The 22733-nt window shown below is 38.7% G+C and overlaps 1 protein-coding gene across 2 annotated transcripts in view; it reads left to right on the forward strand.

Annotated features, from left to right (window-relative positions):
- Positions 1 to 4999, forward strand: part of Trat1 (T cell receptor associated transmembrane adaptor 1) — a 42175-nt gene extending 37176 nt beyond the window's left edge. The window contains exon 6 of one of the 2 annotated variants that reach the window (XR_015632849.1): positions 921 to 4844. Coding sequence is in view for 1 of the 2 variants with exons in the window: in NM_001037981.1 (NP_001033070.1) it covers positions 3680 to 3937 (258 nt within the window). In the remaining variant the exon portion in view is untranslated. Of the gene's footprint in view, positions 1 to 920 lie in introns of both variants that reach the window. The other variant, NM_001037981.1, reaches the window with a different exon arrangement.
- The last annotated feature ends 17734 nt before the right edge of the window (positions 5000 to 22733 follow it).

The following is a 22733-nucleotide window of genomic DNA, read 5'->3' on the forward strand; positions in this document are numbered from 1 at the left end:
CAACAGAGGAATGGATACAGAAAATGTGGTACATCTACACAATGGAATATTACTCAGCTATCAAAAACAACGAGTTTATGAAATTCGTAGGCAAATGTTTGGAACTGGAAAATATCATCCTGAGTGAGCTAACCCAATCACAGAAAGACATACATGGTATGCACTCATTGATAAGTGGCTATTAGCCCAAATGCTTGAATTACCCTAGATCCCTAGAACAAACGAAACTCAAGACGGATGATCAAAATGTGAATGCTTCACTCCTTCTTTAAATGAGGAAAAAGAATACCCTTTGCAGGTAAGGGAGAGGCAAAGATTAAAACAGAGACTGAAGGAACACCCATTCAGAGCCTGCCCCACAGGTGGCCCATACATATACAGCCACCCAATTAGACAAGATGGATGAAGCAAAGAAGTGCAGACCGACAGGAGCCGGATGTAGATCGCTCCTGAGAGACACAGCCAGAATACAGCAAATACAGAGGCGAATGCCAGCAGCAAACCACTGAACTGAGAATAGGTCCCCTGTTGAAGGAATCAGAGAAAGAACTGGAAGAGCTTGAAGGGGCTCGAGACACCAAAAGTACAACAATGCCAAGCATCCAGAGCTTCCAGGGACTAAGCCACTACCTAAAGACTATACATGGACTGACCCTGGACTCTGACCCCATAGGTAGCAATGAATATCCTAGTAAGAGCACCAGTGGAAGGGGAAGCCCTGGGTCCTGCATGACTGAACCCCCAGTGAACTAGTCTATGGGGGGAGGGCGGCAATGGGGGGAGGGTTGGGAGGGGAACACCCATAAGGAAGGGGAGGGGGGAGGGGGATGTTTGCCCGGAAACTGGGAAAGGGAATAACACTCGAAATGTATATAAGAAATACTCAAGTTAATAAAAAAAAAATGACATATGCGATTCAGAGACTGTAATTTAAGTCTCTTGGTCTACATCAACAAATTAAGTCTATTGCTGGGAGTTCATCAGAAAGCCTAGAAATCAAGGGTTCCTACACCCTATAAACCTGAAGGATATACACATGTGATGCTCCTTTTATTTATTGATTAATTTTTGGATCAATGTTCTACCTCCGTACTCTATCAAAAGCATCATCTCCCTTTCCAAAGCAATACTGATTACGCTCTTCACTATTTCTCCAGAGTCTTTCAAGATCTTGCAATTTTGATTAATTTTCCTTTATTTTCCTTTTCTTCCTGGAAATGAATCATTGTTATTTGTCTAGCTTGGGTACAAATGATCTCTATACTAAGAAAGAATAATTTTTTTAAAAACCTTCTTTTGATTTGCTTTTCCCTATGATTTCTGAACTGGATGGAAACTAGATTGGATGTTTCCATCATCATAGCTTGTTTCCTTCTAGAGACTTACATTATTTAACCCTTTCCTCTATGTCCTCCCCAGCCTGATTCACTCAGCTAAGCCAGCACAAGGAAGTCTGAAGTATTTATGTACAATCATGATACTTTCTTGGGACTCACATTTCTTTTATCCTGACACTGTCTGAAAATAAATACAGAAGTTATTGGCCAGTTGCATATTATTTTGAGTGATTTTCTGTAAGTGTAGAAACAAAATCCCACAGTTTGGAATAAAAGGGAAATTATTGCCTCATATGATAGACAGAGCTAAGATTGCATTTTGCACGTGAGACGATTGCACAGAGAATCTTTCCTTGGTCTCTTCAGGAACTTCAATATCTCTTTGCAGTATGCTACCAGCATACTCTTCCACTGGGACGTGGCAAGCTACTAATGGCCCCTGTGTTTTTCCTGTTGACACAAGGGAAAAATATCTTTTCTGTTCTTGAGAGTAAAATGCCACCAAATATTCCCATTCCTGGGCCATTCTCTTGGGTCCTGTTGCCAGGGCAATGGAATGCAATGGGTGCTTGGTCTGGCATAGGTCAGTTGCTTAGTTTTGCTGGCTTTGGGTGCATCACTCCAAGTATCTAAAGCAAGATAGGGCAAAATTTACCAAAGATAATGAGGGAGTTCAACAAAGTCGCAAAAGATCAACAAATAGCCATTCTTTCATGGTTCTAAGTGCATTTTGCGGGCTCTTCTCCTGTCTGTCTGGGGAAAGTCAAAGCAGATGACAGGACTAAATGTGTGTAGCAGTGATGCCAAGTTCACTGGGATACAGAGCAGAGGTGGAGAGTACTGGGCATCAAAATAGGAAACCTTAAAGGGCAGGCCAGGAAATCCAAACTTTAGTCCATAGTGTGTGATTCTGAAGGACAGATGATAAAACCCAAGAAAGGCATTTTGAAAAGAGTATATGGGATGAAGAGAGGAGGGAAAAGATGGGAGAGTGCATACCAGTTAGACAGCTATTTCAGTTTTGCAGAAATGATGAAAGAATAAAAAGTCTGATAACAAAACAAAAGAGCATGTAAATGGAGCCACACCTTCTGTGGAAAACAAAAGAAAACAAAACAAAAACACAAGATATTTCCTTTGTACCAATAGGGAGACTCTCTCCCAGGCTCTGGGAGTTGTTCATCCAACTGTCACTTCCTCAGCTCTGGCCTCACTGGCCTGGTCTTAGAGGTAGATCCTGAACGTAGATACCTACACTGTACTCAATGGAAGTCTTCCAATTTTAGTTTGGAGCATGTAATAATCATAATGCCACCTGCTTTTGAACAATTACAGCTGTGATATGCATTTCTACATTTGCCAATCATATCAATACTATGAGACCAATATTACTGCTCTCATTTGAAAAGCAAGAATACTGAGACCAAGTACGGTTTTTAAGAAGCTGCCCCAGGCCATGCACGTAGTACAACTGAGACTTAATCTGCAGCTTTCCTACAACACATTAAAGGTCTGGGCTCCAAACTATCAACCTGTGCTTTCCTACATTACCTTAGTCTCCTGTCCTCATTCTGACATTGACCCTGCTCTAGGACAAAAAGGAAGAATAACAATTCCATTCTATCTTAGATGTCAGTTGTGTAATGTGATCTGTTGGCTTTATTGTTTTGTTTTGTTGTTATTATTTTGTTTGTTTTGTTTTGTTCTTTTAGTTTTTTTGACACAAGGTTTCTCTGTATATCCCTGTCTGTTCTAGAACTTAGTCTGTGGATCTGTAGACTAAGCAGGCTTCAAACTCAGAGATTTGCCTGCCTCTGTCTCCAGAGTGCAGAACTTTGCATTATTCTTATGAATCTTTAAAAAAAAATGTAAGTTTCAAGGCAGAGGGAGGATTTGTGGATATTTCTAAAATATTAAATCCCTAATTATTAAGCACAAAAAAGTCATACCGTAGGATTTGTAAAATATCTTTCTATCATGCTTTCCCTCATAAGCAAATTACGGAAACAGTCACTTAGTAGGAATGATGTAATGGAGAAACTACTTGAAATGAAGGTGAAGAAATGATCTAAAATATTCATATAAATTTTGATGATGGGAAATAAAATTTCATGAAGGTTTATCTAAATACTTTTCTCTTTTAACTTAAAAGTCTTGAATTGACTATTGTTTTTTTTTGTTGTTGTTGCTTTGGTTGTTGTTGTTAACAACTATCAACTTTGGCAAAATAAGGTAATCGAAGCCAGAAAATAAATTATTTTTCATAGGCCATGGAAATTTGTAGATGTCTTGGACATTAAAGAGTGGACTACCAATGGAAAACTAACATACCTTTTTTTTAGGTACCTGCTGAAGCTCAAATTTGCTATGCCTCACTGGATCACAGCATGAAGGGGAAACGCAGAAGGCCCAGGAAACAGAATACTAATTTGTCAGACAGAGGAAAGGATGCACAAGACTGTACAATGGGTGCCAACGTTTCTCAGAACAATATGGTAGAAAGTTTTCCACCAGATAACCAGGTAGTTGAGGAAAGTATTCATGATGATCCTGCTAGACTGTTTGGATTGATCCGGGCCAAGAGAGAACCTGTAATCTAGCTGGACTATAATTCAGCTCAATGGTAACACCCTTTGAGAGATGGTTGAAAAAGCAAGATTACCATGTGACACACAGGGATTGACAGAGTGACAGTCTACTCATTTTTCAGCGGAATGGTACCTTCCTTTGTCTTTATGGATCACATCCCTACACACTAAATCTAATTATAATTAGCTATATGAATACAGTTAAGAATATCTAAATAGAAAAAGTCAGATAATAAAGTCCAGTTTGCAACTTAAATGACTTGATAACAAAATCAAAATGAACAGTAATACCTAATAAGGACAAAGTTTTAAAAATTCAAAGTACATAGGACACCTTGAATGAAAGAGAAAAGCCTGTGTCTTAAAAAATTATCAATAAAACATGTCTTCTTTCATCAATGTGAATAAGTAATTAGAAGAAATTTCTGATTGAAAGTACACTGCCAAGGAAAGTAGAGTAATCGTGAGGAGTATTGTTTCCAAGATGTAAATAGTATTATTAGTTTTAAAATTGTTATAAAAATAAATCCATGCTTTTTACAACAATTAAAAAGGTAAGAACTTAGAAAATTCTACTACTCAGAGATAATCAATATGAATAACTTCTTTGTGTTTATGGATATTTGACTGGACGTAACCATCTATATGTAACAGCTTTTCCTTTTCCTGTTTTAAATTAAACATAGAGAATTATGAATATTATTTAAATTCTATTTGTGTATCAACAGAGTAGGAATTATTTCTACTATATATTACTATATTAAAATGTCTTCAATTTTGTATTTGATGATGCTGGGAAGCAAACACGGAGTCTTTCAGATGAAAGACAAGTACCTCACCACTGAGCTTCATCCAAACTCTGCTTCATAATTCTAACATCTGCATTGTATCTCATTTACGATTAAATCAGAATCCATTTAAAGGAGTTTGAAGACTACTTAAATGAACTCAAGTTTCCATTTTATGGAATATTTATGGAATATTTTAATGAGAATGTTCAAAGGCATGACTGGATACTTATCTAGTTTCTTCTTTGTGTTAAGCATTTAAAAGGGAATTAAATATTTAAAGATGTGGGTTTGTATTGTTAATTTCCATAGGTTGGATCTCTTAAAGGTCAGCAATTGGACCAAAGTTATGCATACACTTTAGATTCTAAAGGATTATCTCACATTGTCTCCCAAATGGTTAACTCACTAAACTTCAGCAGGGCATGGAGATGCAGAGCTGTGACTCACTATTCAGGAGGCTGAGGTAGGGAGAGCATTGTTAGCTTAGCTCCATGCCATCTCTGACTACTGAGTAAATTTCCTAGTCAGCTTGGGCTAAGAGTGAGGCCATGTTTCAAAACAAAGAATCAGAAACAAATTCACTTCTATTATCCACCATTGAGAAAGGAAGCTTGATGATAACCCATAATAATCATCTCTAACCTGTCATAATCTGTATTTAAAAATGCTACTCTGCCATAAAAGCTTTGACATGGAACGTATTTCTTCTGTACATCATAGTTTTAGAATATTTTTTCAGTTTTGATATAGTTGTATAATTTCTCCTTCCTCTTCCTTATCCCCAAACCTCCCCACACATCCCCTCTTACTATCTGTCAGTAACCTCTTTCTCTTTAATTGTTACAAATATGTATGTGTGTGATTGGAGAGCTCTACATGCAGAAGACCATTTCTCTATCTTTCAGTGTTCCCCAGTTGCCCATATTGTTTGTCTAGAGCTGAGACCCTGAAAGCCTTCCCCTCCATGATGGCAAGTCCACCAGCACTAACATTGCTCAGATCAGTCGGTCATGTTGATGAGACCTATTGTTTTCATTTAAATTACCAATTTATTTTGAATATATTAAAATAATAAAAAGTAACTTTCATAATTTTCCATGTAATAACAGTGTCTTAACATTCTCACGTTTTTATATCCATGCAGGACTCTGTCTGGTACCCTACATTTCAACTTAAAAGACTTCTTTAACTATTTTTACCATTCGGGTCAATAAGTGATAAAATTCTCCTAGCACACAGCTGTACATCTCAAAAAGCCATTGTATTACTTTTTAGAGAAATTGTCACTGGGTAAAAAAATTTCTAAGGTTGAGCTGACTATGCTTCTTTGAACAATCTGTCCTGTTGTCCCGTTCCTTTTTTTTTTTTTTTTTTGAACTCAGAGATACCATCCAAAAATTTGTTGATACCCTTGACTTACTGAATCAAAACTGCTGAATTTGAAACAAGTTGGATATCATTTCCTTCAAAGATTTGAGAAGCAGAACAAGCAATGCCTGTCCCCACTTGACTATTGTGGCTGTATTTTCACCCAATGATTTATGAATTTCAACCAGAGAGACTAATTTTTCTCAGTAACAGCATTGATGAGGAAATGTGTGTTCACAGATCTCATTATGTAGTGGAAGCCCGTTGTGACAGCCATGATTATGTTGTGAACATGTCTACAGATACGTTGGACAGTAGTGGGCTCCTTTCTGCTTCACTACCATTTATCAACCTGGAGCCTCTGTTCTTTCTTTTCAAGGAACCCAGCTCTACACGAATGTGTTGAGAGTCTCTACAGAGGGCTTCTCTGGGCCCTTTGATGAAACCTATATGTTTCCTCAGAGTAATGTCCAACATTTTCTGGAATGTCAACAGTCTTACTGTTAATAGTGGTCTTCATTCTTACAGTAGGTATAACCAAAAATAGGCTTTCTTCTTCTTTAAAAGATAATATTATTTTTCATCTTTATTAAATTGGGTATCTCTTATTGACATTTCAAATGTTATTCCCTTTCCCAGTTTCCTGGCCAACATCCCCCTAACCCCTCCTCCTCCCTTCTCTATGGGTGTTCCCCTCTCTATCCTCCCCCCATTACCGCCCTACTCCCAACAATCACGTTCACTGGGGGTTCAGTTTTGGCAGGACCAGGGGCTTCCCCTTCCACTGGTGCTCTTACTAGGCTATTCATTGCTACCTATGAGGTCAGAGTCCAGGGTCAGTCCATGTACAGTCTTTGGGTAGTGGCTTAGTCCCTGAAAGCTCTGGTTGGTTGGCATTGTTGTTAATATGGGGTCTCAAGCCCCTTCAAGCTCATTCAGTCCTTTCTATGATTCCTTCAACGGGGGTCCTATTCTCAGTTCAGTGGTTTGCTGCTGGCATTCGCCTATCTATTTGCTGTATTCTGGCTGTGTCTCTCAGGAGAGATCTACATCTGGTTCCTGTCGGCCTGCGCTTCTTTGCTTCATCCATCTTGTCTAGTTTGGTGGCTGTATATGTATGGGCCACATGTGGGGCAGCTCTGAATGGGTATTTCTTCTGCCTCTGTTCTAAACTTTGCCTCCCTATTCCCTAGCAAGGGTATTCTTGTTCCCCTTTTAAAGAAGGAGTGAAGCATTCGCATGTTGGTCATCCTTCTTGAGTTTCATGTGTTCTGTGCATCTAGAGTAATTTGAGCATTTGGGCTAATATCCACTTATCAATGAGTCCATACCATGTATGTTTTTCTGTGATAATATTTTTATTGGGTAAAAATACCATGAATTATACATTATTTGATACTAGATATTTTAAAACTATTTTGAATATTTCTTGTAAAGTTCCAAGTTATTTGCATATAGTGTGATATTGTATATGTTTATTTTTCTATTAATTTTTAGTTAATATACAAAGTAATGAGTTTTATATAGCATTTGTGTGTGTGTGTGTGTGTGTGTGTGTGTGTGTGTGTGTGTGTTTGATGATACTTTTCTCTAATTCATTCCCTTCCCCCACTTATTCTACATCACCTAGCCCGTATGGATTGGTTCTCTTCCTTCCCTCAAATAGTCCTCTTTTCTGCTCACATGTCACATATGTGCCATTACTCTCTTTCCCCAACTTCCTTAGGAACCTTCTTCCTCTCTAGTGATTCCCTTTCATAAACTTTACACAGACATACAGACATTCACAAGGAAGTGCATTCACACATACATGGGACTACATACATATATACACACAGAGAGAGATTCATATATAAATATAAATCTAGATTCTGCATAAAAAAGAAAACATACAGCATTTTAATCTTGCTCAATATGATTTTCAGTGACATCCATTTTCTTGGCAATGGCATTATTTCTTTGTGGCATAAAATTCTGTTTGTATATGTACCACATTTTCTTTGTTCATCTTTCTCTTTTGTTGATGAACAAAGGCTGGTTTCAATTCCTGTGTATTGTGAATGAACCAGCATTAAACTTGGATACACAGATAAATCTATGGTATGATGATGTAGCATCTTTTGAGTATATTCCCCAGATAAAAACAGCCATCTCATATGGTAGTTATAATTTAAACATTTTTATAACACCTAAACTAATTTCCATAATGGCTACACAGGTTTATAAGTCTATCAGCATGAATATTCTCTAGCATTTGAGGTCGTTTATTTTTTCATGATAGTCATTCTTACAGGAATGAAATGGATTGTCATAGCAGTTTTCATTTGTGTCTTCCTCATTTGTCAGGTTAGTGTTTATTGAACATTTGTATTTCTTTTATTAAGTACGGTCTACTTAGTTCACTACTCCATTTATTAACTGGACTATTTCAGGTTTTTTAATTTAAGTTTTTGCAGTTCTTCATATACTTCACTGAGATGATAATATTTTTACTGTGCAGAAACTTTTTACTTTGTGTAGTCTCGTCACTTAACTCTTAGCATTATTCTCTGGTCTATTAAAATACTTTCCAGAGTGCTTTTGCCTATGCCTGTATTTGCAGGCGATGTGTTTATTTTGAAGCTTCATGTCTTACATTAAGTTCTTGGATCTGTGTTGATTCTATTTTCATACATTTTGAGAGATCTGGATTTATTTGTGTGAATTCAGGTTTCCAAGTTTAACGGATTTTCTTCAATGCTATATTGTTAACTTTTGGACACAATGATGTGGTATAGCTGTAAGGGTTATTTTGGAATCCTCTCTTCTGCTCTATATATTGGATTTTTGCCAGGACCATACAATTTTGTTACAATGGCTCTATCATACACTCTGTGATTAGGTATTGTCATATCTCTTAATTTTTCATTGGAGCTTTCATGGTAATTTTATTTGATCTGTAAGACAACTTTTGATAATATATATTTTAATGATGTTAATTCTCTAAATTATGATAATCATATTCATTTCATATTCATATCATATTCATGTCAATCATATTCATAATCAAGGGCAGTCTTTCCATCTTCTAGTGTCATCTTTCTATGGTGTCTTAAAGTTTCTATTGTAAAGGCTGTTTACATGGTTACCATGGGTAACCACGATGATGGCAATAGCCTGTGCTGCTTTGAAGTCCTCTGGAATCTCCCTGATCAATAATTTGTAGAAGGACTCTTTTTCCATTTGAACTTTGTGATCAGTATTGAGGTTTTGAGGAATGTCCCTTACAAATCTCTAGAACATACTCTATTACTCAATCACTCTCTCCTACAGCATTTTTCCTTCTTGACCTGCTTCCTCAGTTTACACAATACCTAAACTTTCTCTGCTTATGACAATATTTGAAGACATTCTCTAGAGCAATGGCTCTCAACCTGTGGGTCCTGATTCTTTTGAGATTCCAATGACTCTTTCAAAGGGGTTGCTTAAAACTATCAGAAAACACAGATATTTACATTATAATTCACCACAGTAACAAAATTACAGTTATGAAGTAACAATGAAAATATTTTATGTTGGGGTCACCACAAGATAAGGAATGGTATTAAAGGGTCGCTGCATTAGAAAGACTGAGAACCACTGCTTTAGATAATAATGTAGAGAAATAGAGGTTTCGACTCCTTTGTTTTCCCCGGTGTATTGTTACTCCTTGGCATTGTCCTTCATTGCCTAATGGTCAATGTCTTACATTCCACTGATTTATCTATCTTGTCTGGAGTCTAGCTCTTCAGCTAAAATGACATGGGAAGTCTTTATAATGTTTCATATTGACAACAATATGCTCAGGCATTCACATCATGTTATTATAATTCTGCATTATACATATATTTTAGTCTTGTTTTTTTTTTCTTTTTTTTTTTTCGGAGTTGGGAACCGAACCCAGGGCCTTTCGCTTGCGAGGCAAGCGCTCTACCACTGAGCCAAATCCCCAACCTAGTCTTGATTTTTTGATATGATAATAAGCTGTGAGCCTGTAGTCATCAGGCAATAATTATAGGAACATTTCACCTCTGGGAGTTTGAAGACTTTGCGTTCCAGAAGGCATATTATTACAAACTCTACTATTTCTACTGAATTACACAGAGGAAAGCAAGGAAAAAAATCTTCAGAAAAAAAACAAAGGTTTTTTTTTTAATTGTTGGATTTTTTTAAAATTTACATTTCAAATGTTATCCCCATTTCCCAGTTTCCCATCCTTAACCTCCCTATCCCATCCTCCCCCCTCTTCTTCTATGAGGGTGTCCCCAACAACTACCCACCCCTGCCTGCCTCCCTGCCCTGACATTCCCCTACACTGGGGGATCCAGCCTTGGCAGGACCAAGGGCTTCTCCTCCCATTGGCCAAACAAGACCATCCTCTGCTACAAATGCAGCTGGAAACATGGGTCTGTCCATGTATACTCTTTGGTAGTAGTTTAGTCCCTGGGAACTCTGGTTGGTTGGCATTGTTGTTCTTATGGGGTTGCAACCTCTTCAGCTCCTTCAATCCTTTAACTCCCCCAATGGGGACCCTGTTCTTAGTTCAGTTGTTGGCTGCTAGCATTCGCCTCTTTATTTATCATGCTCTGGAAGAGCCTCTCAGGAGACAGTACCATCAGGTTCCTGTCAGCATGAACTTGGCATCAGCAATGTTGTCTGGGTTTTGTGGCTGTATGTAGATGGGCTGGAACCCCAGGTAGGGCAAAGTTTTTAAGCACTTGATTTTGTCATTGATGTTGCCTCAGAGACTTTTCCTGGGCAGAGACAACACACACATCTATTGATCCCAAATCATAAACCAATGTCAGACCAAAGTGCCAATTCAACAAAAGGCCAAATTACTAATCCAGGGAGGTTTGGGTAGGTTACAGCAGCATTGTTGTAAATCCCAGCAGAACATGGGTGAAAACTTCCAGAAGCTGTGGTACTAAGCTCTGTGCATGACTTGCAGACAGCTAGATGGGTCCAAGCTCCTCTCAACCACTTAACTGATTACAGCATCTTTTTTTTCTTTATTAACTTGAGTATTTCTTATTTACATTTCGATTGTTATTCCCTTTCTCGGTTTCCCGGCCAACATCCCCCAACCCCCCTCCCCTTCTGTATGGATGTTCCCCTCCCCATCCTCCCCCCATTACTGCCCTCCACCTCAACAATCTAGTTCACTGGGGGTTCAGTCTTAGCAGGACCCAGGGCTTCCCCTTCCACTGGTGCTCTTACTAGGATATTCATTGCTACCTATGAGGTTGGAGTCCAGGGTCAGTCCATGTATAGTCTTTGGGTAGTGGCTTAGTCCCTGGAAGCTCTGGTTGCTTGGCATTGTTGTTCATATGGGGTCTCGAGCCCCTTCAAGCTTTCCAGTTCTTTCTCTGATTCCTTCAACAGGGGTCCTGTTCTCAGTTCAGTGGTTTGCTGCTGGCATTCGCCTATGATTACAGCATCTTTTGCCAGCTCTTCTTTACGGTGTCTGTAGTCTGGGGAGGGAATCTCCTGAATCTTGCAAGTTTTAGTTTTCCCAGACTTATAAAAAGAAAAATCAGTTTACTTTCTGAGTCTCATGAGTTTTCCCCCTCCCTACTGGAAGAGATGTTTCAGTTCAGAGGAAACTGCTTTATAATAATTTATTCTACCTTAAAGTTAAGAGAAAAAGAATACTACTCAAGTGTCAAGGAGATAGACAATTGCTCATTTCCTTTTGATATGAAATAGTTTGTTAATAGTAGAATAAAGATAGAGAGAGAAGTTTGTCTTTAATTAATAAAATAATCAACTTATATTAAGACATAAAATGCAGAGAATATGAAAATTTAGAGACAGGAGAGCTAGGATATAAATGTAGTTAGCTATGTTCTCCTGTACTCTTTATCACTGTTTTAATCTCTGTGTTGATTTTAATGAGAAATGTTCCCCCATAGGCTAAGATATTTGATTCCAGTTGGTTATACTGTTTGGGATTGGGGAATAATGGAACCTTTAGGAGGTAGAGCAGTGATGGGGAAAATATTCATAAGAACAATTTCATTTACTGGATATTTAATTACCATATACTATTGATTTGCCCTAATTCACCAAAGTCCAGGAGGCTATGGAACACCAAATGCCAGCAAAAATGTTAATAATGGGGCTTATCTTAATGTAGGATGGAGAACATCAGGGGCTGGGGAACTAGCTCAGCTTATAAACCAGTTGCCTGGCAAGCAGGAAGACCTACTCCCTATAGTCACATGAAAAGTTAAGCATGATAGTAAGTGCATGTAATGCCAGTGATGGCATTACAAGGCATGATAGTAAGTATTCCAATGATGGCATTACAGGGGAACCTGGGGAAATGATTGAATTGACAGCAAATCAAACACTGGGCTTTCTTTTGAAAGAGATGGGGTAACCTCAGAGGTTTTAGAACAGCAATGGAAAGCTGGCTCAAGAAGAGAACAAAGAGAGCACTCTGAAAAAGCTGACTGTAGCAGAACAGAGACAGAGAGAGAGAGGGAGAGAGAGAGAGAGAGACAGAGAGAGAGACAGAGACAGAGACAGAGACAGAGACAGAGACAGACAGAGAGAGTGAGAGCAGGAGAGAGGGGGAGAGAGAGAAAGAGAGAGAGAGAGAGAGAGAAAGCAATCTGAAAAGTTGACTTGAACAGAACAGACAGACAGAGAGAGAAAGAGAGAGAGAGAGAGAGAGAGAGAGAGAGAGAGAGAGCGCAGCTGGAAAGCTGCCTCGAGTATAACATAGGTTGTCAGCTTGGACCCACAATTTGACTTCAAGTCATTTGTTTAACTGCTCCCAGACACCCCTTTTCTCAGAACCCTTCTCGAAGCCAAGGCTGGCCCTTAGCAGGTATGTGTACCTTCCCTGCCATGTTACTGTCAGTTTCTGAACATTTTCATTACCTTAGGCAAGAACTAATCTTATCTATGCTTGTTGACAGCTGTTTCTTTCGGACGATTTGCCATTCTGTGATAATGACACATTCTCCGTTGACATAATCAGAATGTGTCGAAGATTAATGCCACATGGGCCTCCTTTCACTATTAATAAGTAAAATCCTATTCACACTTTATTCCATCACTGCAAATACAAATGAAGCCTTGGACCTGATTTTTTTTTCACATTTTCAGACTCAGTTACAGAATCCTGAGCCTGATCTTTAAAAAAAAAAAATTCTTTTTCACAATTAACAGAAGGAGTCTGAGAAAGATGAAGTGATGTCTCCACTCTCCTTAACTTAGAAGACAAAGCTTTCTGCATCATAAAACAAATTCAGATAGTCTGATTTGCTAAGGTTTTAAATTGAGAATGTTCACAAGAATATCAATCTTGTCTCCTGTGCGACAAGGAGACCTGTGTGAATATTCATAACCACTGCCAGCTCCTTCCTGTCTTCCTTATAATATAAATTTGTCCTTGGAAGTATCATTGAAGGAAAAGACCTGCAAGGCTGAAGATTGTTGCCATTTCCTCTGATAAAACCCAGGGAGAAGTGCAGTTCTCTAGGCTTATCTTGCTAGACCTGACATTGTTATTATAATTGACCCATAGGTGCTCTCAGACAATATAAATACTCGCAGTGTTACTAAGTGATACCAGAGAAGACTTTCTGGTGGTTTTTTTTCTTCTTTTATAGGCATGGGGGGAGAAGTTAAAGTTCACAACTGCAGCTTCTCTTGTTTTAACAAGAGGACTGTGGGTCTAATTTATCCACAAAATACCTGTTTAAATTTACTTACAAGGCTATTAGGGAGGTCAGATGAGGCTATCAATGTAGAGAAAAGCATTATGCAAAAGGTAGAATGCTGAGATTTTCAAAAGGGCCTTATAAGGTAATTTTCTAGTAAATACTTCTTGAAGCGCATTCAGCTTGCGTTATTCTAATGTCCTGCACAGTCCCAGGACCTGTTTTGTCTGTTTAGCTTTCTATCTATAATGACTCACCTCTACTTTTGTTTACGTTTCTACATAAGACCCTCTTTTCATCTTTTAAGCCAACCTCAATGGCTCTTTTTGGGTTTTTTTTTTTAACCTCGTCTTTTGGGCAATATTAAAGACAACCAAGTGGTCCCCTACAATACACTCAAAATCAAATGTCACTCAAGCTTGACAGGTGAGGACATGAAATAGTATTAATTTGATTTGATTTGCATCAATAAAGCCATGTAGAATTACTTAAACCAAACTGTCATAGGATAAGTAACATGGAATACCTTAAATAGTAAATTAACATTTTCAATAACTCTTTGATTTTTTTTATTTGAAAGGCCAGACTTTCACTGGAGTGTACACTCGAAAGAAATTTTGAACACCCTTGAAGGTAGAGTCAAAGAGTGGGCCTTTGGTTGCTGGCACACGTGCAGGTGCTGTTGAATAAAATCCAGATGCAAGAAGCTGAGGTTCTCGGATTCTTCTATCTTGTGGAAGCTTCCTTTATATTCAAGTAGGCATTTAATTCCCCTGATTAGAGTAGGGCATTACCCATAAGCATGAGAGGTTAGCATTTTATTCAAATATATGTGGAATAGCTGTTACCATTACTGCCTGCAGAGGTTGGTACTTAGACTATCTTGTCTACTTACAAACATCCTGATGAATAAGTAGGGTCTTCCCTACTGGGACAAATATCTCCATGTGTTTGACAACCCTGCTTGGCTTTCCAGCCTCCTGTTTTATTCAGAAGTACTTGTGTAAACCTTTCTTGATGGGGAAAAGGTATCAGAAAGGCATACTGAATAAATGCACAAGGTGGAGTGAGTAAAGTCACTCATTTCTATATAAGTGTTTAGGGAAATTACCAAAATTTAATTGTTTATCTACAGTATGGTAGACACAGTCCTAGACCCAGAGTTTTAAAAGAAGAAAGAGACATACCCCGTGCCATGATAGAATTCTGGATTCCTTCCAGACTGGTCACTCTGAGACACTTCATAATATTACATAACCTCCTGGTCCCTTTTTAGCAGGATTTACCAAAGCAATGTTTTCTGTGATATGGCTACTGGGTAACTTGGTGTTGTATTCTCTGGAATTTAGAGCCCCGAGGTGAGATCAGAATTATAGTTGGGAAGAAAGTCAAAACTCCCATCAAGTCTTTGGATTAATGCCTGTCCAGGTCTTCAAGTGGCTTAAGCAGTGAGTGCACTAAATATTAACAAAGCAATTCTTCCACACCGACTCTGTAGATGCTGACGTTATGTCCCGATTACTTTATCAGCTCCCGTTTTCTCATATTAGCTCCACCAAAATGATGCACATTTCTGTCTTGAAATTTTTATTGGCTTCATTTTCTACCCAGGATAATCAAACAAATAAAGATAATTGGGCAAATTAAGATGAAAAAAAGCATGCTAATCACTTGTCATTGTGTTCTCATCAACAGATAAATTCATCTAATTCCAATGCTTCCATTTAATCTACTTCCTTTCAATTTGGGTAATGTCCTACTCTAATCAGGGGAATTAAACGCCTACTTGATTATAAAGGAAGCTTCCACAAGACAAAAGAATCCAAGAACCTCGGCTTCTTGCATCTGCGTTTTGTTCAATGGCACCTGCTCATGTGTCAGCAACAAAAGGCCCCTCTTTAATTCTACTTTCAGGAGTGTTCAAATGAAAGAAAAGTAAATTTTGCGTGATGATCAATACTTGTGTTCTGTATAGGAAAAGGACGTATACTGAAGAAAGGTGCAAACAAAGGCTAGACTGAAATTCAAAATACATTCCTCTCCTCCAAAATTAAATATACACGCAATAAATCTACTGGGTCTCTAGGCTATATTAACTCAGTCACAGTTTATTCATAATAACTTTTTTCCTTTCATCTGTAGATTTGGGAGTTGGGGTTGGGGGAGCCCACCAAACAACATAATGACAAACAGCTGTTGGATATACCAGAAATTTCCTAAGGAGCAAAATATGAGCAATGTTACTTCTCTTATTTTTGTGTGTTTTGAAGGCTTCGTGTCACAGAACAGTCTGTTCATGATATATTTGCCATGTCACATTTTAAAAAAGTGACGTTATATAATGGGCTTACTCTTGCTCAGTATGTTGGAAACAATATTTTCCTGAGTATAACCAGGTAGTGAAGTCCTATCAAAATCCCCATCCACAATGGTCCTAGCTACTGTCCTTCCCTGTCATGTTGAACAGCAGCAGTTACTCTGATGTTTCCCCCTTGTTCTGAGATACTTCCAAAACAGCTCAGAAAAGCACTGTAGTGAAGCAAAAAAAGCCAAGACACAAATCCTGCCACCCAAGAATTCTCTAGAGCCTTGTGAGCTCCCTCCAGAATGTGCTTCAAAGCAAGGGGCTTTGTCATTTTTCTGACAAGACATTAAACACTAGAGAAGAGCCCTTCCACTTGCTCTGTATTAAAATTCAGTTTCATTTTAAAAATAAAAGTTGTGTTAAATCAAACTGTTTGCCTCTTATTTGTGTAAAATGCAAAATAGCATCATATTGATTCGTGACGTCTTCTGGAGCTACATCCTTCTCTGGTCAGAATCTCTAAGAGACCAGGGATCCCTTTTGTTGTGTTGAACCCTGAATCTATTTTCTAAGATTCATGCTCATTAGATTCGACATGAATATAACAGGTAACAGTAGAATTTGATGATTTTATTTTTAAATTTATAAAACTTTTTCTTAGTTACACAGTTATCCAGCATATTAGAAGTGACTTCCATTCTATTTAATCCAATGCCCTGTCTACCTGCTGCTTCTGAGAAAACTGTCCTCGGCAACTGTCCTGCAGATGTGGCCATGATTGGTTCAGCAATACACCATGACTGACTATTGGGTTACAATGTAATCTTTCATTGTAAGCCACAGCTTTGGGATAGTTTATTGGACAATTATACTTCTTTTTTAAAGTCATTTTTAAAATTCATTATTTCTTCTATCTGGTTTTTGAAGCTACATGAAGAAGGTTTTATTATGATTCTTACCTTACAAAGTTGGAAATTTGATACTCTTAAAAGTGTTAGTTCATTAAGTTCATCAAAATGAGGGCTCACATATATGCTTTGTATCCATCCTCCTATTGTCTCAACCATAAAATATCTATTTGCCCATTACACAAAGGAATGGATGCCTGCTGATGCTCAGCTTGTTTCCTCCACTCAAACAATTCATAATTCCATGCCTAGGGAATGGTGTCACCCAAAGTGAGCGAGTCTTCTTATCTCAATTAATGTAATCAAGATAACCTACACACACATACAAACACACACACACACACATACAAAGAGAGAGAGATGCTCTCAAGCCAACCTAATCTAAGCAATCTGTCATTAATACTTAATATTTCCTTTCTAGATGATTCTAGATTATGTCAAATTGACAACTAAAGCTATCATAATTGGTCCCTTGTCAACTTGTCACACAAACATCACTTTGAAACCATAACAGTGTATGCTTTGCCTACTATGCTTCATGTTTATCTCATAATATAAAATACAGTTCAACTTTAAAGGTCCCCATAGGCTTTAACAACTCCAAACCTTTAAAAGCCTAAAATCCCTTAACTGTGAGAGATTACATACTTCCAACATATAATGGTACAGATTAAATATTCCCATGCTGTAATGGAAGGCTGGGTTATGAGTGACCAAACTAGAATCTAGCAGGGAAAATACCAATTCCTGCAGCAAAATGTCCATCACTACAAACTATTAGTTTTTATTAATAGAATCCAACAATCACCAGTTTCAATTAATGTACAGTTCAACTTTCCCCCAACTCTGCCTAGTGTCTCATTGGCTCAAGGCAGTAAAATGCTTTCATGATTCCTTTCTCTTTCACAGCTACCATGAGGTAAGTGTTCCTAGTTACAATACACTCTCATTGTCATGACTTGATGCCTAACAACAGAGGCATTAGCATAGCAGCCTGCTGACCCGGAGTCACTGAAACCATGAGATAATAGGTCCTTTTGTCCCTTTAAACTGCTTACCTTAGGTACTTTTCCATGGTGACCAAAAACTGACACAGTAAAATCAGCACTGAAGAGGCAAAACCTTGTTGTGACAAACCCTGACCATGTGACTCTTAAATCTTTACAGGTGGTAGGAGGGAGGACATTGAAAATGTTTTGAGATGGAGGTAACGAAAGACTACCACCAACCAAAAAAGTACACATAGAGCGACCCATGGCTCCAGCTACATATGTAGTAGAGGATGGCTTTGTCCGGCATCAACGGGAGGGGAATCCCTTGATTCTGTGGAGACTGGATGCCCTGATTTAGGGGAATGCTAATGTGGTGAGGCATGAGTGGGTAGGTGTGGGGGAGCTTACTCATAGAAGCTGGAGGAGGCGTGGGATAGGGGATTTACAGAGGGAAACCAGGAAGAAGGATAACATTTAAAACATAAATAAATAAAATAATCAATTAAAAAAGATATACTCAAACAAACAGACTTGGAATCCTGCCTGAAGAGTTTAATAGGAACTTATCCAAAGAGTATAGAAGACAATGATTAACACAAATGAGGAGAGTAAACACTACTCATTAGATTATAGAAGGGCACACATACTCTACTGACAATCATGTTATGTTCTGGCAGAGAACTCAGCTGTCTTTTGTACCTTCTCCAAGAATTTCTGTGAGGCTGGATTGAAAGGTTAGGGATTAACTGATGGGCGGAATTTCAAGGTGGCTTAGCATTCCACCTGTGGCATGAGTCTTGCTGGCTGCTTTCAATCCAGTTTACACTGAGAACTATAAAAAAAAGAAGCAAAACAGTAGAGTGCAGGGATTAGCAAAGCTTACAGATTGGCCAGAGATGAAGCAATCTGAATGTTTGGTACAAGAAAGGCTTGCTAAAGAGATTAGTATCATAAAGGAAGCCAGGCATTTTGCATTAGGATAATAGGAAAGATGCTTTGAGGGCATATGGAGTCATCAGTAAGCACAAAGCCAAGGGTAGGAAAGTGTAAATTCACTTGGAAGGCTTTTCCCTTGAGCAGAGAGAACCCCTAGAATATGTTGTTCACCAAGAGCTGCCTAAGGAGATGTTTCCCTGGGGTCAGCCATGTGGGCATATGGAGGATACCACAGCTGTGAAAAAAAGTGGAGCAGCCTTTTATTTCGAGCTGGCAGCAGACCTGTGGTATTGTCCACATGCTACTAGTTTTCTGGGCATAGAGCATGCAATAGTTACAGGCAATGTCAGTCTTGGAGTGGGTAGCAGGGCTCAATCCCTGCAGGCAACCCTGGTGGATCTCAAGATGCACTGAAAACTCTCGGAAGTTAGAGACACCAGTAATGTGGACTATCTGACAGGGAAATTTGTGGGCAATGAGCAGATACAGGCCAGGAGAGAGGCCATGCAGGAAGGTTAAGCTTCCTCACTTCAGGACCACACAGGCCCCTTTGAACTCTTACCAGGCCTCCCAACACCATATAATGAGCTATAAAACTTGATATCTTTCCTGCCCAATCTTGTACTTGCTTTGGCTGAATCCCTTCTCTCTACATTCTAATTCTTTCCATTTAGAATGAGAACTTCCATTGTGTGCTATTGTATCTTCTAAGTGCATAACTCTATTTTTACTTTTATAGGGGCTTACAGATAAGTCTTCTCCACGTGGGTATTGGTTGAGCTTGTGAAAATGCTGGAAGTGGAATTCTTGGAAGAGCAATAATACATTTTCAACAATAAACAGGACAGTTAAATCAGTTACTTAGTTAGGAGTATTAGCTTGTGATTCTTGTTACGGGGCAAATAGAATCTAAGGAGGTGTGTTTGTTTAAATCCACTAGTAAGTTAGACAGAACTGTGAAATGTATCACCTTCATCTACTCATGTGGACTCCTTAGCTGTGCACGTTACTATCTTTGTAAAATCAGGATCCAAATTGGTAAAGAGTAATTCTTTTACCAAGAATGATGTAACTTCAATATATGAGAACATGCAAAACTGGCACAGGCCAGGATATAGGTTCAGTGAATCAGAGTGTTTGTCAGGAAGCATGAGGACTTGAGTTTAAACCCCATATGAAAGTTGCATCTGTGGCACACAAAAAAACTTGGATGTGTAGCACAGATGTTCCTTCTGGGAGTTAAAAGGCAGCAATAGGAGAATTTTCAGAAGCCCATGGGCCAGCTAGGCTGCAGAAAAACAACAAAGGAGACTCTTCTGGTTGGTTTTGTGTCACACAAAATCTGAAGTCATCTAAGAAGAGAGAATGATACTTGAGAAAATGTCTCCATGAGATTTGTCTGTAGGTAAGCCTGTGGGGAATTTTTAAATAAGATATTGATATAGGAGAACCTGTGTACAGTACTACTGCCTGAGTAAGTGGTTTGGGGCTATATAAGGAGGCAGACTGAGTAAGCCATGAGGAAAAAGCCATTAGACAGTGACCCTTTATGGCTTCTGCTTTACTTCCTGCCTCCAGGTTCCTGTTCAGACTTCCTTCAAGGATGAACTGTGCTGTGGAATTATAAGCTGAAATAAAGCCTTTCCTCCCCACATTGCATTCAATCAAGCTATTTTATCGCAGCAATAGAAACACTAACTATGACAGATTTTGTCTCAAGCAAAATGGAAGTCCAGGATCAATACCAAAGGTTGTTCTCTGACTTCCATGGGTACATTGTGGCAGATGTACACCCACTTTAAAATACAAATGCACCCATGTATTCATATATTGATACATTGTGTCTATACATGCATGCATTGGATGCATACAAATGCTAAAATGAAGAATTGCTAGATATGAAAGAATGAAACTAGACACATTTGTAAGATATATTGGCAAATGAAACAGTTGTGGCATGAAACCTATTGTAAAATTCCATTATTACATTCATATCCATGTACACAAATACAAAAGCAAATCAACACATGGATCTAGAGAAGAGTATGCAAACACACATACAAACCAAAGAATGATTTGTGAGTTTGGGGTTTAGAATGCTCCAGCTTTAAAATTTCTAATAAAATGGACTTGAAGACATTGCGTCTGGATACTCCTTTCCAGAAATTCTTACATCACTTGTCAGTACACAACCTTCAATCGCTGGCCTTTCTAGAACTGTTTCAGCTTCAAGCAGCTGCTTTGCATAAGGTCACACAAAGTTAGCCCCACATTGAATAGTTCATCAAGAGCAGCGTTCAAGACCCTAGACCTTTTAAGGCAATAGTGAATACTCTAACGGCCATTTTAACTTTGAATCTTCTGTGAGGTCAGCTAAGGATATTCAGCCTACATCGTGATGGCTTTCTCTACTTAGCTTTTTCCTTCTTTTTCTTTCTGCTTCCCTCCATTCCCTTCTCCTTCTCTCCCCTCTCCTCTCTTCCTCTGTCCTCCTCTGTCTTCCCCTATCCTCCTCTCCCCTTCCTTTCCTTTTCCTTCCCTCCCCTCCCTGCCCTCCCCTTCCCTAGCTTCTCTCTGGTTCCTGATCCTTCATCGGTATTAGTAAAGAGCTCCTGTGATAATCACTCTACACTGGAACTGTTGTCTCAGAATTTGCTTCCCACCAAACTTGGTAGGTGCAGTGATCTCTGAGGTAATGATAACATTTCTGAAAAGCTGTATGTTCTACAAAATTACACAGTAAAATCAACCAAGCTTCTGTAAAACATGCACAACAAAAACAAAACAAAACAAAAACCCCAAAGTCCACAAACACACAGGTTGGGGCCTTAAGCCCTGATTTCTGCTTCCACCTTCAGAGTTCAAATCTTCAGGGAACATGGTTCCTGGAGGAATAAGACTCATTTTAATTAACAAGGAGTTCCTTTCTTTATCAGTCATCTTTTGTTGCAACCCACAGGTCAACATCAAGAATCTGCCTGGATCTCTTTCCACCTTATCATTTGAGATGAGCTCTCTTACTGAGCCTGGAGCTAATCAATTACCCAGACTAGTCCTTGGAATCTAAGTATTGGGGGAACACGCGCACGCACACACACACACACACACACACACACACACACACACACACACACACACTGTTGTTCAGAGTTATTCTTACAGACATGGGATTTTGACATGGGAGCTAGCAATCTGAATTCGGAATTTCATGCATACACCATGCACTTAACCACTGGGCCATCCCCTCAGCCTCAAAATATTTCCTTCACAATTTCTTGCTTTGTGCTCCAACTTGATCAGATGGCCCAAAACAGTGGAAACAGAAGCAGCTCAGCCACTCCTTGCATTGAGCCACTCCTGCAGGCTTTCCTTACATTTTCTTTCTAAGCTCTACCTGAGTCACTGAGACATTTTATTTAATGTAGTAAAGCTTATCCTCACCACTTCAAAATACTAATAAGCTGGAAAATCTTGTGCAGGAGTCAATGTAGATTTGGTGGTAGAGAGCATAAGTCCTGATTCTTGTTATAAATGCAAGGTCCAAAAGAGTTGAGACAGATTGTCCAAGAAATGTCCATGTGCTGTTAGCTGAACTAAGGTTTGAAATGCATGTGTATGAGTGGTGAATAAATTTTAAACAAAGGAAACCTATGTAATGATGATATTTTGGTACAAGCTTGGACTAACAGGCATGGTTCAACTTCAAGTTCCTGGGTATTTTTGGACACTAATCTCTGAAGACAGAATTGTCCTTATCTCTCCATTTATTTTGATTTGCATGTTCATTGGTCTGCCATAAATTGAGTTAGTGTTC

Source organism: Rattus norvegicus, chromosome 11, assembly GCF_021556685.1.
Source record: "Rattus norvegicus strain SHRSP/BbbUtx chromosome 11, alternate assembly SHRSP_T2T, whole genome shotgun sequence".
Lineage (NCBI taxonomy): Eukaryota > Metazoa > Chordata > Mammalia > Rodentia > Muridae > Rattus > Rattus norvegicus.